Source organism: Microtus oregoni, unplaced genomic scaffold, assembly GCF_018167655.1.
Source record: "Microtus oregoni isolate MIOR12 unplaced genomic scaffold, Mior012 000047F_ref0000412, whole genome shotgun sequence".
NCBI classification, from domain to species: domain Eukaryota; kingdom Metazoa; phylum Chordata; class Mammalia; order Rodentia; family Cricetidae; genus Microtus; species Microtus oregoni.
In genome coordinates this window covers 9137158-9156687 of record NW_024543221.1, presented here as the reverse complement: position 1 = coordinate 9156687, position 19530 = coordinate 9137158, and the positions used below count along the sequence as shown (strand labels likewise).

General features: G+C 42.0%; 1 protein-coding gene across 3 annotated transcripts in view; it reads right to left on the bottom strand.

Moving 5' to 3' along the window:
- Positions 1–19530, bottom strand: part of Rab3gap2 (RAB3 GTPase activating non-catalytic protein subunit 2) — an 89554-nt gene that overhangs the window by 18244 nt on the left and 51780 nt on the right. For all 3 annotated transcript variants that reach the window (XM_041635493.1, XM_041635494.1, XM_041635495.1), the window contains exons 17-23: positions 19129–19193; positions 16258–16348; positions 13964–14091; positions 10452–10665; positions 9528–9625; positions 1660–1765; positions 102–262 (exon numbers count right to left, since the gene is read on the bottom strand). In XM_041635493.1, coding sequence (XP_041491427.1) covers positions 102–262; positions 1660–1765; positions 9528–9625; positions 10452–10665; positions 13964–14091; positions 16258–16348; positions 19129–19193 — 863 coding nt within the window. The remainder of the gene's footprint in view (positions 1–101; positions 263–1659; positions 1766–9527; positions 9626–10451; positions 10666–13963; positions 14092–16257; positions 16349–19128; positions 19194–19530) is intronic.

Sequence of the window (19530 nt, the reverse complement as noted above, 5' to 3'; positions counted from 1 at the left end):
ACATCCCACATTCTAGATGCTCCAGGGCACTGCAAGTTATCTACCCAAGCATGGAAAGCCCCCATCAGCCAACAGAGTGCCTCCGCAAGCTGCCCACTCACTCTCTTATCTGTAGAATTGCTGGACATCTGGGCAGCAACAGAATGTCCAACGTGTGCAGACAGCAGGGCAGCTCCATTGTTCTCCGACTGAATACAGGCCATGCGCATCTGCTGCCACCAAGGGGACACAGACTGAGAATCCCATGTCTCATCAATGGCAACTGCACAGACAAGAAGAAAAGCAGAAGGTAAAATCTTACCCTGTCTGTTTGGGGGTGTAGTTCATGGGTTTTATCTTTTACGTTTAAACTAAATTTGTCAAAGATGCATCTGCATATTTCTAAATGCACTAGAAAATTAATATCATGTGCCAACTGGGTTTTTTATCACAAGCTAGAGTCATCTGAGAGAAAGGAGCTCAGCCTGTAGGCAAGCCTGTACAGCATTTTCATGATTAGTGGTTGATGGCAGAGGACCCAGCACACTGAGGGTGGGGCTACCCCTAGGTAGGTGGTCCTGAGTTGTATAAGAAAGCAGGGTGAGTGAGCATGGAGAGCAAGCCGGCAGGCTACACTCCTCCAGTCTCTGCTTCAGTTGTCTCCAGGAATGGAAGTTCACTGACCTCCTCAGTGACACCTAGAATTAGAAGAAAAAATAAACCCCTTCCTTCTCAAGTTGCTTCTGATCATTGTCTTTATCACGGCAATGAAAACCCCAAGACACTGCAACTGATTTTATTTAGAACATTTATCTTCCATTCTTTTATATTGTTCATCATGTTATTTCTTGAATCAATACCAAACCCTTGGATTGTTTGTTTGTTTTGTTTTTTGGGGGGAGGGGGAGAGGGTGGTTGTTGTTATTGTTTTGAGACGGGGTATCTCCGTGTAACAACTCTGACTGTCCTGGAATTCACTCTGTAGATTAGGCTGGCCTTGAATTCAGAGATCTGTCTGCCTCTGCCTTCTGAGTGCTGGGATTAAAGGTATGTGCCACCACTGCCAGGTCCCAAATTCTTATTTGAAGTATTTTCATCATTACTAAAAAGGAATAATGGGGAGGATATATACTTTTAGAGAACATTTTTATTGTTTTCTTTATATGTATGGGTTTTTTGTTTGCATGTATATCTGTGTACCACATGTATGTCTGGAGCCCACAGAAGTCACAAGAGGGCAATCGGTCCCCTGGAAGTGGAGTTACAGTTGTGAGCCACCATGTGGGTGCTGGGAATGAACCTAGCTCCTCTAGAAGAGCAATGAGTGTTCTTAAACACGAAGACACTTTTCCTACCAAAATATTATTTCTACCAAAGACCATTTCCCAATGAAGTTACATCTTCTGATAGCAGAATTCCACTGTCCTGTATGAAAGAACATCACAAATGCACAGCAAATTTCTGACCAGTGCATGAAGACTTCTACAGCAATACTGCCACAGAGGAAGGATGCAAACCCAGGCCTCATATGTACAAAGGATCCTCTTAGCTTCACACCCACCGAAACCTTTTCTACATTGTAGTCTGCCTTTGTGTGGTATTTCAAACACAGCATTTTGTTTCAGAGCCTTGAAGTGGAAACCCTGAGAACACGGGCCCATGAAACGCACCGTATCCTACCTTTCATCTTGCTCAGTAGGGACAGCATGGTATGAAGACAGCAGACAGACTGTGGTTTGTCCAAAATATCTTTTTCCTTCGAAAGCCAAACACTTAGGAGCAGAGACTAAAATAAAATAAAAATATATTTCAGCCTAAATAATATTTAACAAAGGGGAGATTTTACAGTTTCCTACTGTGTGCATGTGTACACGCTGACGCAGCTATCTGGCTGGGTGCTTGCTCTATCACGCAATGTGGGATCACACTGAGGCACACTGTCTACCTAAGAGATTCTCAACATCTGCTGGGCACCTGACTCCCACCCCCATCTCCTCTTAGGTTACATATTCTGTCTTCCAATCTAAGCCACAGTTAAGGAGAACACTGCCAGGAAGGACACCAGTGTGACATTCACCTGCAGAGTAAAGTGCTAGACACAGGTACTGAAAGGAGACATAGGGAGGGGCTTTGTTGCTCTTTCTTTGGCCAAAGACATAGGGACACGGTGAAGGGGAACAAGTATAAGCCACCAAATTCCTATTCTACAATTCCTAACAAGTTCTGAAATACACACTGTAAACAAAACCACTTTAAGATATGTGCAGCTTATTTGATGAAAATTTGAAGAGAACAGTATCACCTCTGTGAGCGCTGGTCTAGCTGAGTGTCACCCCTGTGAGTGCTGGTCTAGCAGAGCGTCACCTCTGTGAGTGCTGGTCTAGCACAGCGTCACCTCTGTGAGCGCTGGTCTAGCAGAGTGTCACCTCTGTGAGCGCTGGTCTAGCAGAGTGTCACCTCTGTGAGCGCTGGTCTAGCAGAGTGTCACCTCTGTGAGCGCTGGTCTAGCAGAGTGTCACCTCTGTGAGCGCTGGTCTAGCAGAGTGTCACCTCTGTGAGCGCTGGTCTAGCAGAGTGTCACCTCTGTGAGCGCTGGTCTAGCTGAGTGTCACCTCTGTGAGCGCTGGTCTAGCAGAGTGTCACCTCTGTGAGCGCTGGTCTAGCAGAGTGTCACCTCTGTGACTGCTGGTCTAGCATAGTGTCACCTCTGTGAGTGCTGGTCTAGCAGAGTGTCACCCCTGTGAGTGCTGGTCTAGCTGAGTGTCACCTCTGTGACTGCTGGTAGGGCAGAGCGTCACCCCTATGACTGCTGGTCTAGCAGAGCGTCACCTCTGTGAGTGCTGGTCTAGCAGAGTGTCACCTCTATGACTGCTGGTCTAGCAGAGTGTCACCTCTGTGACTGCTGGTCTAGCAGAGCGTCACCTCTGTGAGCTCTGGTCTAGCAGAGTGTCACCTCTGTGAGGGCTGGTCTAGCACAGCGTCACCTCTGTGACTGCTGGTTTCTATGCAGCACCTTGGCTACTTATAAAATTACAGTAGCTTTACACGGGAAGAGCTCTAAAAGCTGTTGGTTTAAATGTATGAGTTCACAGTACGTTCAGAAAGGGAGGGCGAGGAGCTGAAGGTGCTGTGTGAAGGAGATGAGTTTACACATGACATGAGATGACTCAGGGCTAGGAACCACATACAGCGACAGGCATTATATTACCTCATTTGACTTAACAACCCCTGTGGCAGGAATAGCCACGCACATTTCAGAAACTGTGGACAGAGTCCGTAACTTCCAGCACCATGCACATACAGAGTTAGAACTTTAGTCTACAACTAACTCAGATATTCTCATTTCTTTCTTTAAAAAGGTTTAAATCTGCATATGTATGTAACTTTTACATCTATGAAATCACTCACTTGCTTTCTCTCTTTAATGTGAAATCCACTTTCTCTGCCTTTCCTGTTCAGCTCCTTCCTAGCTTACACAAGAACTTTAAAAACTCCAACTCTGCCCTCATTCTCCTCATGCTCATAAAGCAGTGGCAAATGCTAATAGCCGCATAAACCATCTACTCTTCTGTCACTGGCTGATGTGATGGAAGGGGCTTACAGAATGAAGATCATATTCTAACATGGTACTTCTACCATTGGTGACCCAGCACACTGCTGAGTCCCTAAAAATGTCTTACCCTGAGTATCAAGGGTCTCCGCTCTGCTTTAGACTACCCCCAACTTCACACAACCATTATTCATAACCAACAAACTTGTTCTCAGCCAGAGAACCATCTCGTTGTTTCCTGCCTGTGTGCATGTGCTGGGAAGCAATGGGAAGCACTTACTACCTTCAGGCTCGTCATTCTGTTGCTACTAGATGTACCTATTGGTTGTTATACAAGGTGTGACCAGAGTTTGCTAGAAGGACAGCATGTCTGCAGCTGAATGGTGGTATATGGCTGTCACCCTGCACTTATGAGGCAGAAGCAGGGTGGTCCTGAGTTCCAGACCTGTCTATACTACACTGCAAGACTCTCTCACTCCATCCTGCCCCCACAAAGAAAGAAACAAAATGCATCATGTTTTTAAATATATTTAAAAGATTTAAAGTCTCTCCAAGTTAGGTTTATGCCTCCGTTAACTAAAAAAGTTCAAGATGACAATTGAAGTGGCAAGGCAAGATTACTTTCAATGAAGACAGCTAGGCTAAACACACTAATAGCTTGTCTTCAGACTGTGACCTCCTCTACTTTCCTTGCCACTGACCCCACCCATGCCTACAGCAAATTCTGGACAAACGCAAAACTGTCTCCTTCCCAGTTCTCCCTGTGCCAGTGTCCTCCATCTCTTGCCCAAAGCTGGCCTTTGTTCACACACTAAAATGGTTCTTCTCTTTTTAAAAATAATCTTAATAGGTCCCATTTATTCAATGTTGCCCTTAAAGTCTGTGCTGTTGGGGTTACACATAGGAAGCGATCTCCTGTGCCCATCTCCTGTAGGGTACTTCCCACTTTCTCTTCTATCAGGTTCAATGTGTTCTGACTGATACTGAGGTCCTTAATCCATTTGGACTTGAGTTTTGTGCATGGTGATAGATATGGGTCTATTTTCATTCTTCTACAGGTTGACATCCAGTTATGCCAGCACCATTTGTTAAAGATGCTTTCTTTCTTCCATTGTATACTTTTGGCTCCTTTATCAAAAATGAGGTGTTCATAGGTTTGTGGGTTAAAATTCGGGTCTTCTATACGATTAAATTGGTCGACTTCTCTGTTTTTATGCCAGTACCACACTGTTTTCATCACTGTAGCTCTGTAATAGAGTTTGAAGTCAGGGATGGTAATGCCTCCAGGGGACCTACTAAAACTGAGAAGCTTATGTAAAGCAAAGGACATTGTCACTAAGACAAAAAGGCAACCTACTGACTGGGAGAAGATCTTCACCAACCCCGCAACAGACAAAGGTCTGATCTCCAAAATATATAGAGAACTCAGGAAACTAGACGTTAAAATGCTAATTAACCCAATTAAAAAATGGGGCACTGAACTGAACAGAGAATTCTCAGCAGAGGAAGTTCAAATGGCCAAAAGACACTTAAGGTCATGCTCAACCTCCTTAGCAATCAGGGAAATGCAAATCAAAACAACTTTGAGATATCATCTTACACCTGTCAGAATGGCTAAAATAAAAAACTCCAATGATAGCCTTTGCTGGAGAGGCTGTGGAGGAAGGGGTACCCTCATCCATTGCTGGTGGGAATGCAATCTTGTGCAACCACTTTGGAAATCGGTGTTTCGGTTTCTCAGGAAATTCGGGATCAACTTACCCCTGGACCCAGCAATACCACTCCTGGGAATATACCCAAGAGATGCCCTATCATATGACAAGAGCATTTGTTCAACTATGTTCATAGCAGTATTATTTGTAATAGCCAGAACCTGGAAACAACCTAGATGCCCTTCAATGGAAGAATGGATGAAGAAAGTGTGGAATATCTACACATTAGAGTACTATGCTGCGGTAAAAAACAATGACTTCTCAAATTTTGCATGCAAATGGATGGAAATAGAAAACACTATCCTGAGTGAGGTAACCCAGACCCAAAAAGATGAATATGGGATGTACTCACTCATAATTGGTTTCTAGCCATAAACAAGGGTCACGGAGTCTACAATTGGTGATCCCAAAGAAGCTAAGTAAGAAGGTGAACCAAAGGAAAAGCATATAGTTGTCCTCTTGGCTATGGGAAGTAGACAAAATTGCCGGGGAGAAAAATTGAGATCTTGGGGGTGGGGTGGGATGGGGGTAAGGGGAGATGGGGAGAGAAAAGGGAGAAGGGGAGAATGGGGGGAACTTGGGGGAAAAGGAGGATTGGGATAAGGAAGGTTGGATAGGGGAGCACGGAAGCACAATTCTTAGTTAAGGGAGCCACCTTAGGGTTGGCAAGAGACTTGAACCTAGAGTGGCTCCCAGATGCCCAAGCCGAGGTCCCCAGTTAGTTCCTTGGGCAGCTGAGGATAGGGAACCTGAAATGACCCTATCCTATAGCAATACTGACGAATATCTTGCATATCATCATAGAACCTTCATCTGGTGATGGATGGAGACAGAGACAGAGACCCACACTGGAGCACTGGACTGAGCTCCCAAGGTCCCAATGAGGAGCAGAAAGAGGGAAAACACGAGCAAAGAAGTCGGGACCACGAGGGGAGCACCCACCCACTGAGACAGTGGAGCTGATCTATTGGGAGCTCACCAAGGCCAGCTGGACTGTGACTGAAAAAAGCATGGGATAAAACTGGACTCTCTGAGCATGGCGAACAATGAGGGCTGATGAGAACCCAAGGACAATGGCACGGGGTTTTGAACCTACGTAATGTGCTGGCTTTGTGGTAGCCTAGCCAGTTTGGATGTTCACCTTCCTAGAAATGGACGGAGGGGGGAGGACCTAGGACTTACCACAGGGCAGGGAACCCTGACTGCTCTTTGGGCTGGAGAGGGAGGGGGAGAAGAGTGGGGGGAGGGGGAGAAGGGTGGGAGGAGAGGGAGAAGGGTGGGAGGAGGGGGAGGGAAATAGGAAAAAAAATAAAAAATAATAAAAAAAAATAATAATCTTAAGATTTCCTAACAGCTAAGCTTTTTTCAAATGTGGATCAGTACAAAATACAGATGAGTTCTCATCAGACCAGAACATAAATTTAGAAACACAACAGAAAAATACTCTAAACTTCAGGGACAATCAAAATGCAGAGACAAATTAGCACATAGGAACACATGCTGATACCCACAACAGAAAAGTAACTACCAAGTGAACACAAAGGAGGACAGTCCAAGCCAGCAAAGCATAGGAATGCACCATGCATGATCTGAACATGATAGCATGAATCCACACATATGAACTATCCTATTCCATAAACAGATTGTCATGAGATAATGCCGGGGTAACTGATTAGGAACAGCATAGACTATAAAATTTAGTAAACTCTTTCATTCTATTAGTTAATATCTAAGAAGGAAATAGAAATCCCATGGTTCCAATGCCAAAGAGCTCACACTTTTACATCAGTACCCTTAATGCTTTACTCCTGCATTCAAAGGAAGCAGGACTGCCAAGACACCATCTCTGAGTCTCGCCTTCCTACACAGGGCACTACTGGTCAGTCTTTCCCCTGAGCTGCATTTTCTAGTCCTTCCTGAACACAACCGGAACTTGATAAAGCCATAACTGTTCTGAAAACACGAGCATGCTAACACAGCTATACAGTAACTAAACTGAATGTAAACGCCTGGAAACAAATACATCTAAGCCTCTCCTCCCCTCTCTTCACAGCACCAGAGACGACTGACCCCAGGGCCTTTGCACATTCCAGGCATTCACTTTACTATGGAACTGATTCCCTAGCCTTCATTTTGCTTTTTAAATTTTGGGACAGGGCCTTATTGAGTTAAGGCTGAATATCCACAGCCCTGGCAGGCCTGAAGTTTGTGGTCCTGCTTCCTCTCCCCGAGAAGATGGTATACATAGCATACTATGTTTTCACACTTACCTGAAATTCCTTCTTAAATTAATTTTTTTTCTTTCCTTCCCCCACCCCGCGGCCGAGACTCCTCTTTTTATGCTTTGCCATGAGAGGATATCTCACTGTTTAGTCCACGCTAGTCTCAAACTCATGCCATCTTGCCTCAGCTTCCTGAGTTGCTAAGATTACATGCATGCACTTTCATGAATATAATTCTAATAAAGTGGTTACATATTATGTGTTAAATGGAAATGCAGACAATAAATTTTGTTGTTCCTGAATACACAATGTCAACTAACAAGCCTTCCTTCCAATAGCTCCATCTGAACCCCTTTCTCACGGGCTTCTATTTTGGAAGCACTGCCAATTTGGTCGTGATAATAATAAAGTGGACTGCTAGTGAGGAAGACATCTGACATCACTTTTGGTACTCCACAGGACTCATGCATGTGCGTGTAGACACACCTATGTACATGTAAAAGGGGGAAGAAAAGCAGATAGGCAGACATAGTGACGTCTCAGGAGCCCTTCCTATCATGTCCCTTAATGTTAATATCTTACCCAAATTCAAAACCAAGAAACTAACATTGGTAAAATCTGCTCAGATTTCATTTGTTACAATGCATGTATTTGTGTATGTGTGTATGCAATTTTGTTCTGTTCTGTTTTGTTTTCCAAGACACACAGTGTAGTCCTGGCTGTCTTAGACCTCACTTTGGAGACCAAGCTGGCATGGAACTCAGAGATTTGCTTGCTTCTGCCTTGACGTGTTTGGGTGGGAGCCTTATCATGCAGTTTTAGAGTGTGAATAGTTCTGATCAGTCATCACTACAAGCAAGAGAATCAAGTATCAGAACAAGACCCCTGGTCATTATGCTATTTCACAAAGGTTACACAGAAACCCCAGCTTGTATCTTTTGTTTGTTTGTTTTCCTGAGACAATGTTTCTCTTTGTCCTAAGCTGTCCAGGAACTAGTTCTTGTAGACCATACTGGCCTCGAATTCAGAGATCCGCCTGCCTCTGCCTCACAAGTGCTTGTTAATCAGGTGTGTGCCACCACCGCCTGGCTAGTTTGTATCTTTTAAAAATTGGCCTTTTCCCACTTCCTATATTTTCCTTAAGGAAAAGTTACAATGTGTTTCTCAGTGGTTCATTGTTTTTATTATTGCAAAGTACACAATAAAGAAAAAGTTTGCTTAAAACTTCACTTACTAAAATACATTTTCTTACTGATATCCATGTGTAATTTTAACTGTCTTATCTCCTGAGGTGCATGCTTTCACAGACTAGCAGAAAGAACCCATCTTTAAAGGACTTCTAAATGTTCAATAAAAGTCCACTTGAACATAATGAGTAAGCTCACAAGGGGAGTATGTCCAAATGCTGGCTAAAACCTGAGCTGTGTGCTATGTGAATGTGTGCATGAGCAGGAGGCAGTAAGGAAGGAGCGCTGAGGATGATGACTAACTTCCTTCCTCTTTGTATTTTAGTTTTCACATTGGATGACTCTTCTGTTTCACATGTGTCTAAAGATTCTATTCTCCAATATTTAAAGCTGGAAAACACTGACAATATTATACACATTTTAGAGAAGTTTGTTTTTTTAAGATCTCTTTCTAATGTAACAAGTAATGAACAAAATCTACTGTAAATGCATTCACCTGTTAAGTTATATAATTAAGGCCGAAAATTTATGATAACATAATCTTAATATGGAAATTACAATTGTCTTTGATCATTTCAAGTTTTTTTTTTAAAGATTTATTTATTTATTATGTATACAACATTTTGCTTCCATGTATACCCACACACCAGAAAAGGGTACCAGATCTCATTACAGATGGTTGTGAGCCATCATATGGTTGCTGGGAATTGAACTCACGACCTCTGGAAGAGCAGTTAGTGCTCTTAACCACTGAGCCATCTCTCCAGCCCCCTCATTTCAGGTTTTTTTATGTATGTTCTTGACATGCTAAAGATAATGATTTGAAACTTAACATATCTATGTAACTTTTGCAGAGGATTCAGTAAGAAACCCTTACCAGTAACTGCTGAGGACTAAGTCCGGCTGACTCCAGAGTGTGACACATATCCTCTGTGGAGCTTTCTCCATGCAAACACTTCCAAAAAAAGAAACTGCCTAGTGAAACAAACAAGCATGTTATAGACAATGAATGTTCAGATTAATAATCTTACTTAAGTGCAAACTGGAATCGGAGAACAGCAGGACAGCATGAAAGAAAACGATTTGTTAGTGTTTTGTTTTGTTTGCCAGGGGTTCTTTCTACATAGACCTTGGAAATCACCATGTAGACCAGGCCAGCTTCAAACTCTCAGAGACCCCTTTGCCTCTGCCTCCTGAGTGCTGGGATTATAGGTCTCAACACCGAAAGAACTTAATGTCTGAATTAATTTAATTAATTGATTTAGGAGAACAGAAGGCAAATCATTATGCCTTAACATTGTCTCCTGTGTGCATTGTACATGCATGTGAATGGGTGGAGGCCAGGGGTCAATGTCGGAGGTCTCTTCAAATGCTTTTTTTTGAAATAGATTGCTCACTGGACATGCAGTTCATTAGCTAGGCAAGATGAGATGACCGGAGAGTCCTGGGGATCCTCTTCTCTATGTCTCTCCAGGGATAGGATTATAGGCAGATGCCACCATGCCTGGCTTTTTACATAGGTGCTGTGATTTCAAACTATGGTCCCTAAGTTTGCACAGCAATCACTTTACTGACTGAGCCATCTCTTCAGCCCCAATACTTCCTTTGTAGAAGGCTTATTAACACAATTTAATTTGTGTGAAATGATATGTGAGTGCCCAGAATACATTGCTGACCGCAATGAATCATTTGGTCATTGCATTTCAAACAAAAGCAAACACCGAGTTGCTGTACACTTGCACTAGGACTTCTTCTGTACAAGAGTGAGGGCATTCGGAGCAGATTACAGGATGTTACCTACCTAGAGCCACATACTCCTCTTCGCTTATCTTCTTTATGCTCAGCACATCCTTCTCATACTCTAGATATTCGAGGAAGGTCTTGACAGGTAGCACTCCGTCTGCATCCTCAGAAAACCGGACAGTGGTCTTGGTGTTTTCGTGTTTATACTTCTCTAATAAGGCCCGGAGCTTCACCAGTTCCTTATCGTCCAGTCTTAGCAACACAGCCAAGTCCTTCAACAGTAAGAGTAGGCCATGTCTCTATGAATTGCTACAAAAGCTAGCCCCTTATTGGATCTGAGAGTCAAGGTAGTTGAGCAATGGTAACTTTAAAAATTAGTATGAAATATAACAGAGGTAATGTACTGTTTTGAATGACATCTCATGAATATGGGGTTATACATGTAAACTAACCTTGAGAAACTACTACTAAGAGTGCCATTTTCGGGATTTCTTTAGAGTACTATATACTCTTCTAAAAGTTAGGGGCCTAATAAATATGTATCATAAAATAGAAAATAATCCAAGTATGAAAAGTATAACTTCGTTTTCCATGTGGCTGCATGTCTCTGTGCAACATGACCAGTATACCATAGACATAATTCTCAGCACCTTTGCTCATAGGTTCTCTTTGCAACCAGGGACACAAAGATGTCACAACTCAACTAGAACTGGCCAGTCTTTCAACCAATTCACACAGGACATACAAAGACACACTACATGATATCATCATTTTTTCTGAAAACCCTGTAAATCTGCCATAGCAAGGAAAACCTTTCGCTGAGTGTTACACAATTAAAACCACAATCATACACATTCAGCTTTGTTTTGTTTTTGTCTTTTTGAGATGGTGCCTAATTATGGTGCCTTTATATCTAGAACTGCAATGTTCTCTCAGCCCTCCAAGCAGCTGAAGCTCCAGGACAGTAACACCATGCCTGGTTATTCTCTTTTACCGGGCACATGCAAGACCATTTGCTCTTGATGAGAAGAACCTAAGAACTGTGCAGGCAATTCTTCCTGTAAGCCCCCTCATCAATTTGCACGTTCCTGGTGTTTACAATTACTGAGGTAGATGGTCTGATCCTAAAGAATTGCTTTCACAATTTTTCATGGTAACTAGAGAACACCACTATGAGTGTTTTACCTAAATGTTAAAATCTAAAATCCCCAAAACCAGAAGATATAATGTACTCTTTCATTTTTCAGTTTAAAATTATTTATATAGTTGTACATGTAAACTTAATGTTCAATAAGACAGGCTAATTTTTAAACAAGTATTATTGGTGACTTGAAAAATCACTAAAATCATTTTAGTAAACCTGCCTTGGATAAGCAGAAGACATGGGTGGGGCTTCCAGGCTGAGCAATCTACACTAGGGAACAGTCATCTGAGAGGAAGACAGACACTCTATCTCTCTAGTTTCCATTCAGGGAAACTCTGCATGTATTTCTTAGAGCAACTACTGCACTATACTGAAGACTGAAAGGGACTGTCACTACTTGATGTCTTACACAACGCAGACAATATTTAGTACAGTTATCTTTAACACTTTGATATGAGATAGACTATTTTAGAATTTTATTTCAGTATATAATTCACAAAAGAGCAAGCTAGCCATTAGTTAACAATGCAGAAAAACTGACCTCTTGTTTGGCAGAATCTTTCTTTTTTATTTTTCCTGGTTTTTCAAGACAGGGCTTCTCTGTGTAGCCCTGGTTGTCTAGAACTCACTCTGTAGACCAGGCTGGCCTTGAACTCAGAGATGTGCCTAGTTCTGCTTCCTCCCAAGTGCTGGAATTAAAGGTGTGTGCCACCACTGCCCAGCTTGGCAGAATCTTTCTTCTATTTTCTTTAAAACATGGCCAGTGAGACAGCTCAGCAACTGGAAGTGCTTGCCCCACAAGCCTGATGGTCTGCGTCCAACCTCTGGAACGCGTGGAGGATGGAGAGAAGCAACTCCAGTTGACAGTTGAACTCTGCCCACCACATAAGCTATGGCAGGTCCACACCACACTCACAGGCAAACAGACAGCAATAATAATATGAAAAGTCAAGAAGAAAAGTTACAGTTTTGTCACAACAGAAAACTGAAAATATTTTTATTATGAAGTTTTTCAAAATACCTTTTTTTCCTGTTCAATCACTTTAATGCTGTTATGACAAATCTGTAAAAGGTTCAGGACAAACTTTGCTTTTTGTTTCTTTTTAATTACAAAACTAAAAGCTGTTAGAATTTTTTTTCTTTTTCTTTTTTCTTATCCCAGCTACAAAATACTCCGGGGGAGATGCATTATAATTTAAAATATATAATATTGCACAAACAACCAAAAGGTTAATTAAATTAAAATAATTATAAAGAGAAAACTCCATCCCCCCCAAAAAAATTATTTAGCATTCTCTCCAACCTACCCGCTTCACTGAAGGTTTGAGGTGAGGTGCCCACCACTTACAGCGCCCCCGTCAAGATCCCTTTAAGTTACCAGGGGACGCACCAGCACATAGACTACCAGAATTCCATCTGTGTGGCCCTCACTGAGAACCAGGCTGAAAGTCTTCAGGAAGGAGGTCTTTCCTCAGCAGAGGGCTGAGGAGAAACAGGCCTGCAGATGGCTGGGAGTACTCACTTCTGCTCAGCACTTCACAGAGCTCTTAACTGGCTTGTGCCCTAGCTATGAGTCAAGGTAGGTGGTTGCTTGCAGCAGGTATCCAACCAGGCAACACCCAGAAGGGCCTGAAAATGGCTCCCTCCCTTCTTGGGAAGGGGAAGAAATACAAGAGCAGAGCAGACTCTTGCAGTGGCACAGCTGGGCTAAGGACTTGGGTTCATCTGACATGGAAAAGCTCTCCAGTGCTTTTTTCAGAACATCTTTTTAAAAGTCGCCAGTGGTGGCATGAGTGGGAATGGCCCCCATAGGCTCACAGATTTGAATTCTTAGCTTTCAATTGGTGACTGTTGGGGAGGACTAGGAGGTGTGGCCCTGTTGAAGAAGGTGTGCTACTGGAGGTGGCCTTCCAGGTTTCGAAAGCCCAGCCAATCCCAGTCTCCTTCTCTGCCTGTAGCCTGTGGATCAGGATGCAAGCTCTCAGCCCCACACCTGCTTGCATGCTGCCTGCCATGATAAAGATGGACTAACGAACCCTCTGAAACTGTAAACCAAGCCCCTAATTAAATATTTTCTTTTATAAGAGTTGTCTTGGTGATGGTGTCTCTTTAAACAATAGGACAATGACTAAGACATCACCTTAAAAATGTGTCAAGAAAAATTTAAGGAGTCTAAGAGTTAAGATGAATTAACAATGAGATTTAATAGTTTTGTATTTTTACAAAATATAAATTTGGTAATATAAACTAAGCATCAAGAAACAGAAAAGAGGCCTGATAGAAAAAAACATACCTTTAAGTTCTTAAAAACAACAACAAATCCACCCTAAACCTTTAATTTTATACTTTTTACTCAAAAAAAGTTTAAGAATTGAAAATACTCAAAGGGATGACTGTGCATAATACTAACATTTGTTGTCACTTACGTTATCAGAGAACGGTGTGTCTGAGTGAAAATCAACAGAATTTAACTGGCTGACAGATTCGTAAAGATGTAGTAACTTCAGCTGATTGGCACAAAATTGCAGCAGTCCTTCATCCACAGACTCGAGCTCTACAGGAGAGGAAAAACATATTAGATATATGTAGCAGACTCATAAAAAGGCTGTCATAATCTCTTAAATATAATTCCTTAGTGGGTTAAATACTGATATTAACCTATCATAGATTTTGAAAGCATAGATAATTTTCCATTCCAGTAAGTAACAAATCTTAACTTTCAAGTGAAATAACGTTTTCTAATAAGGGGAGAAGAGGTACAGAGCAAAAGTAGGAAATCTTTGAGTGGCACTTTGTGTGTTTTTGTGTGTCTGTGCGTGCACGTGTGTGTGTGTTTGAGACAGGGTTTCTCTGTGTAGCCCTGACTCCTGGAACCCTCTGTAGACCAGGCTGGCCTTGAACTCTGAGATCTGCCTGTCTCTGCCTCCAAGTACTAGGATTAAAGTGCAGCACCACGGCCCAGCCTGTGGCACTTCTATTTAAAGAAACGTGTCAATACTCAACTTCATCCCAGCACAATGCACTTGCTGTGCTCACCTGAAGATGTACATTAGCAAGGGGGTCAAAGACAAGGAGGATGCTCGGTTCTGACCAACTAGGGATTGTGACGAATGTATCTTTAGGACAGCCTGGTAAAAAGACCTAAAGTAGAAGTTCACTAATATCCTCCAATAATTAGGTTTATTTTGTTCATGATTAATGCTGAGGCATACTTCTGCATAATTTAACTGTTTCTCACTAATGTAAAACAGATATTCTCTAAAAAGGCAGATTTTGGAAACTTGAATAACTCTTACTTAAGACAGAGTAACAGGAAACACTTATGTTCTCACAGCTATAATAAAACATACAAAACTCTTCAGAATTTTTAGGACTCCCATTTGTCAATCAAACTTGATACTGAGATTTGCTTTTTAATTTTGGTTTTGTTATCTGGCTTATTCTCTACACAAAACCCAATCTTTTGTTAACGCTCTCAAGGGATGTGGGACTTTACAAGCATGATATACATTTAAATGAGCTGTTTCCACTGAAGTGTGAGCTCTAAGAAGGTCACCGTTTACCAAGTTAGCTTTTTGTGTCTACTGAAAACATCAAAATGAAAACAACCTCAAAGTTAGATACTTTATGACCTAAAGGAACTTAATATCAGGCTTTTTAAAAAAAATTTTTAAGCCATTGTAGCCTGGCTTAAACATGACTAGGCATAAATGTAATCAAATATAAATCTAGTTGTATATGTTTTACTGTTAGGAAAAATTTACAAATAGATGATCTAGATTCATGCTACTGCACACCATAACTTAACTAATACTAGGAATTTTAAGCCATTTTATTTTCAAGCTCAACTGAGTAGAATATGTAGTTAAAACAATCAGTTTCCAATGTGATTCCTTTCCGACAAGTTGAAACAAACAGAAGCCAGCTCCAAAGCTCAGTCCCCCTAATCCAGTCACAGCCTGTGACTTCTGGAACTCCGTCCTTTGTCCATCAGAGAAAAGGGAGAGCCTCACAGATGCTCTCCACTAACAGAACATCACTTAAAGGATAAATATTCTTGATAATTACCCCAGTCAGAAAATACTCTTTAAGAATGTCCTCAGTAGAAATCTTTCTTTTCCTAGGAGGCAAGGCAAAAGCCAAAGCCAACAAAAGAACCTGTTTGGGTTTTGTTGTTGTTTATAAGACTGGTCTCCTGTGCAACCCTGGCTGGCCTTTGGACTCAGGACACATCTCCTCCTGTATCCCGAGAGCTGAGATTAAAGACGTGCACCATGGTCCTTGGCGCTACTTGGGTTTTACACACCATCAGCTCAACACCCTCATCCCAATGGCTTTCACAATGTAATAGCTTCTCATCATTCTTTTAAAATTTTTATATTGTTAATTAATTTAATTCTTTGGCCCACAGTTTTATTTTTTAATATTAAAAACATCACTTTAATTATTTATTTAAGAATTTGATACATGCAAACATGGACAAAAAACTTCCTAATAACAGTTAATATATTGGGACAGTTCAGTTGAAAATCAAGTGTGAATATGAGATGGGAAATCTTTTCAAGCTCCCAAGTATTAAGCGTATATATGGAGTAAGTACCCTATTTTATATCTACCTGCCTATCCTCCTATCAGTCATCTCTATATTAATATGTGAAAGCATCATATGTCCCACAAAGAAATATACAATCTGAAGTGAAACCATAACAATAGCTATTACCTTGATTTTTTAAAGTGTCCATTAAAGTCTGAGTAACGTTTCTAAGGCAGGAAAATGATAAACGCTCACTGGCCAAAATGCTTTCCAGAGCCTAAGAGCAAAAGAGTGAGTAATTCTGGTGATTATACAGCAAAAAACTCGCTTTCATTTTATACACAGACCTAGATCTCTGTAATCCCCAATTCAATGCATACATCTGAAAATTCAAGTTACATCAAGGAGTCTGTAAGTAATCTTCTGTCCAGACTGAGAATGAGAGAGAGGGCAACTGCTGGCTCACACAGTGGCCCCACAACATGGAGAGGACAGCTATTCTGAACTGGACTCCGCCGGAAATGAACGAGAAGCAGAGGTAAGTGGCATGTCGTTATAAAAGTTGATGACTTCGTGACCGCTTGCTGCATGTGCAGTGGCACACTGCCATTCCCACCATGGCTAGCTAGATGTAGCACCCACTCTACCCTCCCAACTCAACCCATTCAGATGTTTAAACATCTCCATCCACAGGTTTGTAAATGCCTCATCAAGGAGTCAGGAACAGTTAAAGTTCATACTTATCCTTTTACATTGGCATATTAAATTAGACATTAACTAACGAGACACATGGTTTAAAAACCCCAACCCTAAGTTGGCTGTGGTAGGGCATAGGCCTCCAAGCACTTGGAAGGTAGAGGTAGGCCGATACCTGTCAGTTCTGTATAAGCCAGAGCTACATACTAAGACCCTGTCCAAAAATAAATAAGGGAGACTAAAGATGAGTCTCAGAGCACAATGACTTCTGTGTTTGAGGGGGTGAAATGGGCGTGAGGCAACCATCCATAGTACAGAACAGACCAGAGCCCAGGGTAAACGCGATCCTCTTCCTCCTGTCATCAAGGCAGGCTGGTGGGCGAGCACACTTTCTCCCCGTCACTGGACTCAGTTTCCTAAAGTCTTTACTGGACTCTGCTTTTCCTCTAGTGTTGGAAAGCGACAGAAATCTTGATTTTTTTTTCCTAGCATTTTACATAAGACCTAAGCTTTTGTGTATGACTTGATGGGAGAAAAAGACTCCTTCGGAAGACAATGTGTCCTGCCATCGTCCCAGCTCTGTGATGGACGGTAAGGATGATGGCATCTCAGAGAGAACTCTGGGTACATCTTTCTCTACTTGGTTCACTAACCCCTCTCAGCCATGTTCAATAACTGAGGTGTGTGTCCTGAGGAAAACAAAAACCAAAGTGCTCAGTGGAATGGGAAATTAGAGTAAAAAATCACAAGAGACTTTCTTGCTCTACAATAAAACAAAGAACATTTTTAAATGACTCCAACAGAAATCACTCCTCCCCAGTTTCTCCCACACATGCAGTGAGATAATATACACACTGGTCTCTGCCTGTGGTCTCTGGCATATCGCTCCTCTCTAATTTATAACAGTAATTTCCTGAGTCACAGGGGCTAGAAGAATCTGTTCTAGAGACTGGTCGTGGCCCCCGCCCCTGGAACAGGTGTGCTAAACCCCTATAGACAGAGAAGCTGGAAGAATGTTCTGTTGTAACGTTTAGTGCATGCCCCCAGATTCCTGATACAGAACTCCTGAGACCTTTGTAGCTCCGTGGGAGAGAACACAAATACCTTCTGCTTTAATGAGGCAGTCTCACGATGGGGCTAGTTACCACGGCAACCAACCAGGCGATTAGAGAACTATAATTTTTAGCCCCACTCCTAACCTCTGGGGAGGAGAAGCACTTAAAAATAAGTTGACCAATAATAGCCAGTGATACAATCGATCATGCCCAAGTAATGAAACCTCTATAAACTCTTGAAGGATAGAGGTTCTGGAACTTCAAATTATACTAACGCTTTACAACATGCAAAGACTCCTTTAGGGGACAGGGAGGCCACACCCCCTTCTCCACAAACACTGCCCTGTGCACCTAGCTAGTTATCAGTATTCTTTACAATATCTGTTTTGACATACAAATACAATTCCCTGAGTTCTGGGAGTCACCTTAGCAAACAAAGCAAAGGACAGGTTCCACATAATTCATAGGGGGTTGGAAGCGTAACAACCTGCTAGTTGTGACCGCACTCAAAGTGGGGAAGTCTTACAGGCCTGAGGCCTTCAGGTCAATAAAGTCAAAACTGACCTGAATTTCAACAGCGAGTCTGGCAACATGTGAAAAGCTGAGGCTGTGATGCACAGGACCCGCCAGGAAAAGTGCAATTAGGAGAAGGAATCTGTCACTTCCTACCAGGGCTGAGGAAATGCACAGCCAGGCAGTCCCACTCTCAGGTGCATGCTCAGGACAGCCCTGCAGTGCGTGTACAGGAAGGACGCACAGGGAAAACCATGCAGTGTGGTTTCACTAAGAAACTAGAAGCAACCTGAACGGTTGGTTCTACGGCAGGAGACATGAGCTGCAGCACACACATTAGAAGGTGGCAACTGCAGCTCCCCTCAGCATGGGTCACTCACACAACACACTAGAACAAGTCACAGAACACAACAGACAACATGTCTCCAACTACGAAAAGCTGAAAACACATCAAGACACTTTAGAGGAGCTGCACGGAAATGGAGTATTAGAAAGAGGAATACAAAGTTCATCAGGGACTGAGAGGGATACTCTTCAGAGTTTGTGTAAGCTTCTATTTCTTAAGGTGGCAGTCACACATCTGTATTTGTTATTATGCTTCCGTTATTCCAGATTTATGCATGGGTGTGTGTGTGTGTATAAAGCACATGGAATCACATATATGTTAAGATTTTTTTTCAAAAGGAGACAACAGACACTCCTACATGGGGGGGGATATGAAAATAAATCTTTCTCAGGATCAAGTGATATATCAGTTTCTCAGAAGGAAATTTCATTTACTATACACACTTACTTGTCTCTTGGTTGCAGGGTACTTAATATCAAGAATCAACTCCTTTATTTCTGTTTCAAATGAATCTATAGTGAGAAAATCAAATTGGAATTTTCAATTTAGTAAAGAAAGATGTTTATTAAAGAAAATGAGCTAATACACTCTCTGCCACTCTAAAGGATTCACAGGATCCTGTAGTGATATTTCATTTGTATTTTAATAAATAAAGCTTGCCTGAAGATCAGAGAGTAAAACAGCCCCACTGGTCAGCCTTACAGACCAGGCAGTGGTGACACACACCTTCAATCCCAGTAGCCATACTAGTTTGTCATAGAAACCAGCAGTAGTGTTGTATGCCTTTAATCCCATCCCTAGAAAGGAATATAAGACGGGAGGAGACAGCTCTCACACACAGTCTCATTC